Genomic DNA, 12,128 nt, shown 5'->3' with positions numbered 1-12,128 from the left:
CTGAGGCAACACGGCGCTCTTGGCCACGACACCTGTCACACAACCAAAGATCGCTGTGTAGCCATTGAACTGAATGGGGTTGCAGCGACCGTAACCCCAGAATCACAGATGAACCCAAGGCTGCTGGATTTTTCTGTGAGCTGTGCTGCATCTCCATTCAGTTCAATGGCTGAACTGCTACACAGCAATCTTTGGTTGTGCAATGGGTGTCGTGGACAAGATCACCGTGTAGCCCCAACCTAATTGAAAAACTGTCTCTAATAAAGGGAAACCCTGAGAATTTAGATTTATAAATAATAGAGGAAAAACCTTCATGTAAGTCAAAATCACTACAAACTCAACAAAGTAAAATATCATAAAAGTTATTCAGCTTTTTATGTAAATGTACTGTAAGACACTGCAAATGGTGACCAATGGCACTGATTTACTTCGCAGTCATTCAGAGATATACTCTACCCAATATTTTGCATGAATCACTGCATGTGTGTACGGATGTCAAGCTGTCATTGTCTGCCATTGACCATGTATGTACTTGTCCTTGTTTGCTTATATAATCGGTCACCATTTTTTATCAGTAAGTGCGCTGCATAATTCCGCCTTTGCTTTACATGACTTTCTCTCCCCTATGTTCTTTGCTCTTCCAATAGCTGCGGTTTTGCCCCCGGCTCTCAGCACCCCTCCCCTTCAGGTCACCCCTCAGGCTATTGCTACCCTGCCTCCCGAAAAAGCCAAGAAAGTGGCTCCCCCACCTCCACCCAAACCTAAACCACGCAAGTCAAGTTAGTATGGCCTGGCAAGAGTGAAAGGGCAAAAGCCTTAGCATGGCGTGCCCAGAGAGAGTAGTATAGCCTGTGCATGGGAGTCGTTTTGTGAACTTACATTAGAATTCGTGACAACTTTGTCCTTGCATGCTGTAAGCATGAGCTGCCCACCTATTGCCTGTTAGGGCGTCAATGGGGAAGATACGGAAAAATACCATTGACAGGAGGTTTGAGTAGGCTTCTGCATGTCCCAGAAATCATGCAGCTCTGCAGCGACCGAAATACGACACCAGCACGCCAACGGGTTCAGATCTGATACATTGCTCTTAATTTACGAAATAATCAATGCATCAATGGGATTTTTTGGTTTTCAATATCACATCACTGGATGTCTGAGTCTCAGCACCCATGCTGATCAGCCGTTTCAAGGGGTCTTGGTGGTTGGGCAAGCACTGCAACCTCCTCATTGGTCCATTTATCTACAAGCCGCCTACTTAGGAGCCATGGTGCAGAGTTGAAGACTATTGCAGCTTCGTCTCATAAAGTGAACGGAATGAAGTTGCAGAACCCTGCACCACCGCTACTAAGTAGATGACATGCAGGTAGACAACCCAATGTAAACAATGAAAAGACTGTGGGCTTTGTGGCCCCTTCAATCAGCTGATCGACAGTGGTACCAAAGGTCAGACCCCCGCCAATCTGATATTGATATATATGCTAAACCCCCAAAAAATGCCTTTAAATAGAACTTGTCACATTGTACCTGCAGTCCTATCTGAAGGCAGCATGTCATAGAGCAGGAGGAGATAAGTAGATTCATATAATAGTTCTGTGGGAAAAGATGTGGGTATGACTTGTAATTTAGTGATCCAAGTCCCTGCTATTTCTATGCTTAGGAGTCTAGGGGGCAGTACTGCTCAGTGATTGACCGCTATCTCTGTGTTCACACTTACTGCCTACAAAGGAGGTTGTCAGTCATGGAGCAGGCCTGCTCACTGAACTAATCATAGAAAGAGCATACTGCCTGTAGCTTGGACTGTATTTTACATCTATGCTTAAATAGAGTAAAGTAGTGTATTTTTTTTATTACGTTTGTGTGTCCCAATGGTAATAGCCACTTGCTTTGGGAAATCCAACGTTTAAAGAGGTGATCCAGGATTTCAAAAAACATGGTTGCTTTGTTCTAGAACAGCTCCACACATATCCACAGGTTGTGTGCGGCACTGCAGATCAGTCCCATTCACTTCAGTGGAGCTGAGATATAATACCGCACACAACCTGTGGACAGGTTTGGCAGTACTTTTGGAAATAAGCTACCAGGTTTTCTGATGTAAGACAACCTCTTAAATTATTTGTATATGTAGTAATTGTTTTCTATCATAACCGCTTACTGAATATCATATAATAATAATTACAGTATTTAAAGTGGTTGTCCAACCCCAAGGCTATTTTAATTATGGCCCTGAAAATGATTAGCTTAAAGAAAAAAAAGCCACCCATTCCAGTACCGAGAGAAAAGTGGGAAATCCCATCCATCGTCAAGTGAACTGCTGCAGCCATTCACTGGTCTCTTCGGTGAAAAGGTATCCCCAAGCGGCAAATGACCGCTGGATAAGTGAGTGGCTTTTTAGTTTACAGATGTAGTAGAGTTAACACACATGCTTAACTAGTTGTGTTAAGCCGACACCTTCAATTGCTTTTCAATGGCTTTTGTTTCGGGATATCACGATGAGTTAAGACATTTGAGTTAAAAATAACTGTGCTGCATCCGTATGCTGATCACTTTCAGCTCCATAATCAAAATGGCTTTGGGGTTGGGCAACTCCTTTAAGAAGATTTTCTCTGTGCTCTGTTTCCTCCCATGTCATAGAAGAGTTTGTCAGGGGAGTCAGATGCACCACTGGGGACCAGTCTTCTAAAATTAAAACTGATACCTTGTATGTCTATTGTTTGCTTTTGCATGTGGCTTTGAATTCTCATGTTATGCAAATACACAATATTAAGGAATGGGCACATGTTATATGATACGTGCATATTTGCTGGGGATCCGTTTTTCTGACTATCCTCAGGAGAAAAACTTTTTTGTTACATGAGTGTTGCAGTGTAAATTATAGTTACATGAGATTTTAAGTGGATGTGGTTTGTGGTAGTTTTGTCTTGGGAGGAACACATTTTCTTTTTCTTGCAGCATGTAACCCTAATGCCTGCAGAGCTTCAGGTCGCGGACTTCAGCCAAAAGGTGTCCGTGTCAAGGAAATTGCTGATTTTAAAGTATTCACCAAAGGAGCTGGAAGTGGAGAACTCAAAGTATCAGTGAAAGGACCCAGTAAGTAAATAAATTACAAACTGTATATCAAACCCCAGCCAACGATCATTCATAGTTTCACGATGATAATACTATGCTTGAAAGCTATTAAGTCACTTATTTCCTATTCAACAGAGGGCACAGAGGAGCCGGTGAAAGTCCGTGATGTCGGGGATGGTGTGTACGAGTGTGACTATTACCCAGTGGTGCCCGGAAAGTACACTGTAACAATCACATGGGGTGGATACGCAATTCCTAGAAGGTTAGGCTAAAAAGCTTTCTGTACCACAACAGACTTTCTATAAAAGGGGTATTCCTCCCTTTAAGCCAAACAGAACTTCCAATATTCAACATTTAAATTCCTTAGATTGCAAACACCTTTCTGGTGGTCTAGATTAATAATCAGGGATAAAAAAAAGACTCTGGCAGAGATTTACTAATGTGTCTGCGCCTAAATATCTGTCTAAAAAGTGGCACAATGTGATGCAATTTTGATACAATGTGGCACAGCTAGGGCTTCTACTTTTTTCGGAGGTTTTGTGGGAAAGGGACATGGCCTAATATAGGCTTATGTAGCTATGAGAAGTCCCTGATTACCGTAAATATCCTCAAATGTTAGATAAATGTATTGGCAATGTATGTACATTGTGTAATATATGTATACAGTATATCTACACCTAAGATGCACCATTTCGTGCACAAATGGTGTAAAATTCTTTACCAAAGTAAGTCAACCAATAGTTGGTCGAGAGTGACAAAAAAAGTGTCTATTTTATCCCTGCACCAGATGTATGATCCAGCCCGAGCCCCTGAGATAAATCTGGTGCAGGTCTAGACAACCTGACTAAGGTTGCACCATCTTTAGGATTAGTAAATCTGGGCCAGGATGTTAGTTTTTGGTTTCATTCATGTTTCTGTAGTGTTTTGCCCTTTTTGTTGTTTGCATTTCGGACAAACGTATGGATTCAGCCTAAGAGAGTTCAGTTTACTGTTTAATATGTGCCGTATACCGTCTTCTAGTGCTATATTTCTCCAGCTTACATTCTCATTTTACCTCTTACATCGTACACAGCCCATTTGAGGTCTATGTAAGCCCTGAAGTAGGAATACAGAAAGTGCGAGCATGGGGTCCAGGCCTGGAAACTGGAATGGTGGGCAAATCAGCAGATTTTGTAGTGGAAGCCATCGGTACAGAAGTTGGAACACTTGGTAAGTGTCTTAAGAGTAAACATGATACAAAAAGCCAATGATATGAACGGCCAAACATACGGAAAACTGAAAATTTGCTACAAAATTGGCTGAAATGCTGACGATCTGCTGCAGATTTCACCTTTTGCATGGCAGTGGAGGAAATCCTTAGCATAAATTAAAAAATGATGTAGATTTGAAATCTGCAGTGCACATTAATGTACTCTACGTGTAGATTTCATTGTGAAAAACATACAGCAGTGTGCGAATGAGATTCTTTTAAATTTCATCCATTTTGCTACTTTTGTAAATGTTGCAGATTTTCCCCAAGCAATTCCTCTACAGAGAATCCATGAACCTTTACTACTCCTGATCTCTATTCTCTAGGCTTTTCCATTGAGGGGCCCTCACAGGCAAAAATTGAATGTGATGACAAGGGAGATGGATCGTGTGATGTTCGCTACTGGCCAACTGAGCCTGGCGAGTATGCCGTGCATGTGATCTGTGATGATGAAGATATCAAGGATAGCCCCTTCATTGCTCACATTCTGCCAGCCAGCAACAAAGCCTTTCCGGAGAAGGTAATAGCTTGGTGATAATATAGACTGTGTAAAGTTTTAGATGACACATCACGGGTAGATGTATTAGTTACCTGTCATTTTTAGGCTAAGTTTGTCTTAAATAGCCACAGTGGGAACATCTACAGGTTTAATCTCTGCATTAGGGAATTGAATAGTGGAGCAAATAGATTTTTGGAATATTTTCTATGAAGAAAGTTGAGGTCAGTGGTTTTTCGTTAACACGTCTATTTACCTTCACCATTCTGTTCACTTTACTTCCCTCTCCTATTTCACAGTTATCCCTGCTCTCAGACCAGCTGCTGTGAGGGAGGGTGAGGAGGACACATTTGTCTAACTGGGCTCTGACCTTTGTAGGCTCATCTTCTAATCCCTCGTTCCTTTCCAAACATAAATTATATGACTGCAAAACTATTACTACCATCAAAGGAACAGAGTATATATCCAACTCATGAACTGGAAGCTGACTAGGGGCTTGTGGGGCATTCTGCCAGGGAGACAGAGATAATCCTGCTTTGGATTACTCAAAATATACATTGGACTCTTTCTCAAACGAGTTTGGAAGTATATAAATAGGTTTACAAGATCAAAAAAGCTCCACATGTAGAGTTGCCAAGAAATTAATATTACTGTAGGTTCAAGTTCATAGTCTTTTCTATTTCCAGGTGAAGGCCTATGGTCCTGGTCTGGAACCCACAGGTGTCATTGTAGAACATCCTGCTGAATTCACCATTGATGCCCGTGCTGCTGGGACTGCTGAGCTGAAGATCTATGCTCAGGTAACTGACCACATGGAATATTGATGTACCCTAGATTTCATACATCCCACTTAACATGAATGAGTATTTGTGGGGGGGAAAACATAAAAAATATATTAACGTTTCATTTTTTCTTTTAGGATGCAGAGGGAACACCCATTGACATCAAGATCAAAGACAACGGGGACAACACATATGTGTGTGTGTATGTACCAATCAAACCAATCAAACACACCATCATCATCTCATGGGGAGGAGTCAATATCCCTAACAGCCCATACCGGGTAAGGCATTAGTTGTTTAAAGTGAATCTGTCAGGTGATTTTTGGTGCCCTATCTGAAAGCAGGATATTAAAAAGGGAGAGAAACTCAGCAGGATTCCTATATCGAAAAGCAGAGTAAATCCTGACAGGACTCCTAGGAGAGACAGTGAGAGTCCTGATTACATCCTCCCACACAGGATAATCGATATACATATGCCGATACTGGGAGAGCTGCCAATCATTATGTGTGGGTGGGGCAACCAGGACTCTCACTGTCTCTTCTAGGAGTCCGGTCAGGATTTACTCTGCTTTTTATTAAGAAACCCTATTCCATATCCTGAGAGTTTAGACAGGGCTTCATAGTGAACCTAACAGGTTCCCTTTAAAATATTTTGTGTACCCAATAAATATTTAGTACTGTCCCCTAACCCTATATATTAATAATCCAGGTGGCAGTGGGGGAAGGAAGTCACCCCAGCAAAGTTAAAGTTTATGGGCCTGGTGTTGAAAAGACAGGTCTGAAAGCCAATGAGCCAACTTATTTCACTGTGGACTGCAGTGAGGCAGGACAAGGTAAGGCAATATGGGGAAATATGTCATATACAGCATTCCAGAAGAGTTCTAGAGTTAATACAGTACTACTAAGATTATTTCATTGCGTTTATTTATCTGCAGGAGATGTCAGCATTGGAATCAAATGTGCCCCTGGTGTTGTGGGACCGGCAGAAGCAGATATTGACTTTGACATAATTAAAAATGATAATGATACTTTCACTGTGAAATACACTCCACCAGGAGCTGGGAGATATACCATTATGGTCTTATTCGCTGACCAGGTAAGAGTAAATTAGTGCGGAAATAATTTGTATTAATAAATTAAGACTTTATGTTACATTTGAAATAAGTATTCCTATATTAGGCATTCACAGCAGAGATCAGAATACCTCTCGTATGTGGCAGCCAGAGATAGGAAACAGCCGAGCGGACACTGTATCTGTAGACTGCAATATAAGTGAATGAGAGCTACTGTATGGAAATAGCGTAGCCCCACAAGCTATGCTGGATCTGTAGGTCCTGAGTTATAGAAACAGTGTAGCCTGCTGTACTATGCTGTTTCTATAGCTTCTATTCACTTCAACTGGAGTAATAGAAATAGAATAGCGTGTTTCTGTAATCCCAGCCACTTCTGGTCACCGCATATGACAGATATTTTGTTCTCAGCTAGGTATGGCTGAGATGGAAATATTCCTTTAAAACAGCATATAACTCTGTACCTATTTCAAGACCTTGTTTTATAATTAAAAAACATACAAAAGTGACAATATTTTAAGTTGTATCATCTCTTTACCTAAAAGTACCTGTACATGTACTGTATACCTCTATCTCCTATAGGAAATACCAATTAGCCCCTTCCGAGTCAAGGTAGACCCATCACATGATGCTAACAAAGTAAGAGCAGAAGGTCCAGGGCTCAACCGCACAGGTAAGAGATATTGTCAGCTTTTATTAGATGGTTAGCTCATACAAAGTATTAAGTGAAGAGATACATTGTAATAAAAGCATTGATTATAGATACTGATATTAATTCAAAAATGCTCCAAAATCGTAGCAAGAAAGTGTGTTGCAGTAGTTACGCATTGTACATATATATATTTTCACATTATTGCCTCTTTTATCATAGTTTTATTGTTCTGTATCATGCATGGGATGAAGGAAAAGATACGTTTCCTTAATACCTCTTTTTTCCCATACAGGAGTGGAGGTCGGTAAGCCCACTCATTTCACAGTGTACACCAAGGGTGCTGGAAAGGCTCGGCTGGACGTTCAATTTACTGGGACCGTGAAGGGTGAAGTTGTTCAAGACTTTGAAATCATTGACAACCATGACTACTCATACACTGTGAAGTACACAGCTATCCAGGAGGTATGCTTGCTGTTTATGATCAACCTCAACATAGTACACCAATTAGTTGCTAGTAATTGCTTCCTTGTAGAAGTAGCAGGTAGCAATGCAATATCTCTATACACATGATCAATCATGTCCCTTTGCTTTAACAGGGTAATATAAGCATCTCAGTAACATATGGAGGGGACCCCATCCCTAAGAGTCCTTTTATTGTGAATGTAGCACCACCTCTTGATCTTGGCAAGGTGAAAGTGCAAGGCCTTAACAATAGTAAGTAGCATCTCAATACAATTCCTTTCTTTTAGTATCTTTATTATATGGAATGAATAAATGTGTGCACCCAAATATGTAGGCTCTGTTCGTGCCATTTCTTTGCAATTTAATCTGATGTTTTCCTTTCATTTATACAGAGGTGGATGTTGGAAAGGATCAAGAGTTCTCCATAAATACAAGTGGAGCTGGTGGTCAGGGCAAGGTAGATGTGAAGATCACATCTCCATCACGTCGTCCTATTCCCTGCAAAGTGGAAACTGGTGTCACCAGTGAAATTCACACTGTAAAATATATGCCTCCTGAGGAGGGACCATATAAGGTGGAGATCAGCTATGATGGCCACCCTGTGCCTGGAAGCCCATTCTCTGTAGAGGCCGTCATGCCACCTGATCCTTCTAAGGTAATAATATGAAATATTTCATATGTAATGCTAGTGTGTAGCTCTTATAAGTTCTGCTTTTTTCTGTACTTTACCTATTTTATTTGTCACATCGCTGCTCCACCTATATCATTCAAATGTGGTCTGTATTCTTCTTTCCTGATGGTTTTTTCTTTTTCATTTCTGGCACGTACATGGTTTTTAGCCATATGTTTCTCATTATTGTGTGTGCAAGATGCAGGGTGAGAGTCAGGCTGGAGCAGCCAGAAAGGAGGGGGAGACATATCTATGTTTAAATAAATCTTTGGAGAAACATCAGATTCAGGGGTGGAGAATGTATACCCCAAACATCTCCCATTTACATTTCCTATACAATATTACTCCTGCCAGCTTGTTATGACAGGTCATCTTAAGATAAATAAGTGTAAGTTTAGACAAGACAAAGTAAAGGAACTGTCCTTTGACACTGATACTCTGGGGTCATTGGATTCAAAGATAATTAGGTAATAGGTTAGATAAATTTTCTTCTCTATAACTGTACATCATTCTAAATGGATTTGAAGCAACACTGAATGCTCTGTCCTAAAAATAGCTGAATTCTGACATCTGGGAATACTACACACTGTAGGATGGATGTATTGTTCTTACTTCCTACCATAAGTGTTCCTGTTTGGCAGAGAATCATCATTGCCTTGTATAGGTTGTTGTACCGGTAACACCTTTTCACAATCACTATTTCTACAAAGCATTAATGCAGCTTGTACAAAAATGTGGGCTTGGATTTTGGCAGACATACTGTAGGTACTTAGTCTGTGCCTGGATCCTGTACATGTGTAAAACATCAGGCATTATTGGTTAAAGGAAATGACTAAATTGACTGCAACTTAAGGAAATAGAGAACATAATAGAACAGCAATAAGTAAAGGCATCTCCGATACTAAGCAGTTCAATCTGGATGTGTTATCAAGCGTTCACACGGATAAATGTGTACCATATTTCCTGTCTAGGTTCGTGCCTATGGACCAGGACTGAAAGGAGGCTTTGTGGGTAAGCCTGCTCCATTTGCAATTGACACCAAAGGGGCTGGTACAGGAGGACTTGGCTTGACGGTAGAAGGACCATGTGAAGCCAAGATTGAATGCCAGGATAACGGAGATGGTTCTTGTTCCGTTTCATACCTCCCCACCGAGCCAGGAGAATATTCTATCAACATCTTGTTTGCTGAAGCCCATATCCCTGGTTCACCATTCAAGGCTGACATCAGGCCTGTGTTTGATCCAAGCAAAGTGACCGCAAGTGGACCTGGCCTAGAAAGAGGAAAGGCTGGCGAGGTAGCCACCTTTACTGTGGATTGCTCCAAAGCTGGTGATGCTGAGCTCACTATTGAGATCCTATCAGATTCGGGCGCTAAAGCTGAGGTTCTCATTCAAAATAACAGTGATGGTACCTATAGTATTACATACATCCCATCGTGCCCTGGGGCTTACACCATCACAATCAAATATGGAGGACATGCAGTGCCAAAATTCCCAGTCCAGGTTAATGTGGAACCAGCTGTGGACACCAGCGGAGTGAAGGTTTATGGCCCAGGGGTAGAGCCCAGAGGTAGGTAAACTGGGTACAATATCAAAATATACTTTGTATGTCTAACGCAAAACATATGCACTAATCATAAATTATCTCTATAATGGCTGTAGCTTATTATACAGTAGACTGTAGGATTACCTTGTATCTATGATTTTAAAAATGAGGTAGTGTCGTAGGCTACTTTCACACTAGCGTTTTTACTGGATCTGGCAGGATTCAGCAAAAACACTTCCGTTACTGATAATATAACCATCTGCATCCGTTATGAACGGATCCGGTTGTATTATCTTTAATATATCCAAGACGAATCCGTCATGAACTCCATTGAAAGGTAATGGGGAACGGATCCGTTTTCTATTGTTCCAGATTGTGTCAGAGAAAACGGATCCGTCCCCATTGACTTGCATTGGGGGGTCACGACGTCTTGATCAGTTTCCCAGGACGGAAAGCAAACTACAACATGTTGCGGTTTGCTCTCCGGTATGGGAACGCAACTAAACGGAACAGAATGCATGTTGGAGCATTCCGTTCTGTTCAGTCCAGTTTTGTCCACTTTGATAGTGAATGGGGACGAAATGGAAGCGTTTTTTTTCCAGCATTGAGCCCCTAAGATCTCAATACCGGAAAACTAAAACAATAGTGTGAAAGTAGCCTTAAAGAGGTTACATCTAGTCTCAAAAAAGCAATTTATAGCCTACGCTTGGATGTAGTCTAGAAAAAAGTTGAGTAGCTTTGTAGATACATTGCTTCACGTCTTTTATTCCAAGTTACATGCTATACTATAATATAAGGTGGCTGAGCTTCTACATTGCAGTGGGATGGTTAGCTGCTTCTACATTACAGCCCCTAGTAGAAAGAACTCACTTTACTGGATGCAAATCCCCAGAATAAAGTCTGTGTACTGTAGACACTGAAGCAGCAAGGGATACTGGGAAATTTCAGCTCAGAAGCTTAAAGTCTGTGATTGCAAACTTGAAACAACTTTAAAGAACACCAGTCAACCCCATTAAACCAGACATGTTGCCTAGTAGGGTTGATTCTGCTGATTAAAATGATACATTTGAAAATCAATTGCGGTGTTCCCAAGAAGAAATATATACTTTTATTCACTATGCAAATGAGGGCTTCACTGCACCTCAGCTCCCCAGCTTTATGCCCCACAGTACACTGAGTAATCTTAAAAAAGTCATATTTTTTCCCCAGGAACGCCACAACTGATTTTCACAAGAAAAATCAGCAGGATCAACCCTCATTTTAACCTTAATTACCATATGGGAATACATTTTTCTGTAAGCAGTAATATAGAAAATTTAAATAGTACATAAGGAACACGTCATTCATTTTTTTCCTTCCACCAGGTGTATTACGTGAGGTTCTGACAGAATTTACTGTGGACGCCCGTTCATTAACTAAAACTGGTGGAAGTCATGTGACCACCCGTATCATCAGCCCTTCTGGTGCCGTCACTGAAAGCTTTATATCGGATAAGGGGGATGGAACATATCATGTGCAGTATACAGCCTATGAGGATGGTAAGATGCAAGTCTAAACTATGGCATGAAATCACACAATACCATTTTGTTTCCAACCAATCATTTTTGATGTTATCATTTTAACTATGTTGTCGTCTTGATATATTTAAGTATAAAGAGAGGTGGACAGAAGAATCCGGTAATAAACATGCGACATGCAGATTATTGGCATATGTCTAAAATCGACACTGACTTTGAGGTTCTTTAAAGAGGACCTTTCACCACTCCTGACATGCCTGTTTTAATAGCTACATGCACCCACCATGTAATAACTATTCTGGAGCATCTATTCTTATGGCTCTATGTTGTGCCATTCCTTTATTATTTCTACTAGAAGTTATGAATGAATTGCCAGCAGTCTGCAGTAAGGGTACAGAGGGGAGGTAACCAGTTAGGGGTGTGTCCCTGCACAGTCTGACAATGGCAACACTGATTGGATAGAGTCAGACTGTGCAGGTACACACCCCCAAATGGTTACCACCCCTCTGTACCCTTACTACAGACTGCTAGTGTTTCATTCATAACTTCTAATAGAAATAATAAAGGAATGGCACAACATACGGACAGAAGGATAGATTTTCCATAATTGGTATTACAT

General features: G+C 40.9%; 1 protein-coding gene across 2 annotated transcripts in view; it reads left to right on the top strand.

Annotated features, from left to right (window-relative positions):
- The window catches only part of FLNC (filamin C), a 79,803-nt gene that overhangs the window by 52,391 nt on the left and 15,284 nt on the right, over positions 1 to 12,128 (top strand). For both annotated transcript variants that reach the window (XM_044279951.1, XM_044279950.1), the window contains exons 9-22: positions 2,950 to 3,087; positions 3,202 to 3,328; positions 4,139 to 4,275; positions 4,642 to 4,835; positions 5,498 to 5,611; positions 5,731 to 5,874; positions 6,303 to 6,426; positions 6,529 to 6,689; positions 7,246 to 7,336; positions 7,608 to 7,777; positions 7,912 to 8,029; positions 8,170 to 8,432; positions 9,419 to 10,016; positions 11,357 to 11,530. In XM_044279951.1, the coding sequence (XP_044135886.1) occupies positions 2,950 to 3,087; positions 3,202 to 3,328; positions 4,139 to 4,275; positions 4,642 to 4,835; positions 5,498 to 5,611; positions 5,731 to 5,874; positions 6,303 to 6,426; positions 6,529 to 6,689; positions 7,246 to 7,336; positions 7,608 to 7,777; positions 7,912 to 8,029; positions 8,170 to 8,432; positions 9,419 to 10,016; positions 11,357 to 11,530 (2,553 nt within the window). The remainder of the gene's footprint in view (positions 1 to 2,949; positions 3,088 to 3,201; positions 3,329 to 4,138; positions 4,276 to 4,641; positions 4,836 to 5,497; positions 5,612 to 5,730; positions 5,875 to 6,302; positions 6,427 to 6,528; positions 6,690 to 7,245; positions 7,337 to 7,607; positions 7,778 to 7,911; positions 8,030 to 8,169; positions 8,433 to 9,418; positions 10,017 to 11,356; positions 11,531 to 12,128) is intronic.

Source organism: Bufo gargarizans, chromosome 2, assembly GCF_014858855.1.
Source record: "Bufo gargarizans isolate SCDJY-AF-19 chromosome 2, ASM1485885v1, whole genome shotgun sequence".
Taxonomy (NCBI): Eukaryota; Metazoa; Chordata; class Amphibia; order Anura; family Bufonidae; genus Bufo; species Bufo gargarizans.
This window is presented reverse-complemented; position numbering and strand designations above follow the sequence as displayed.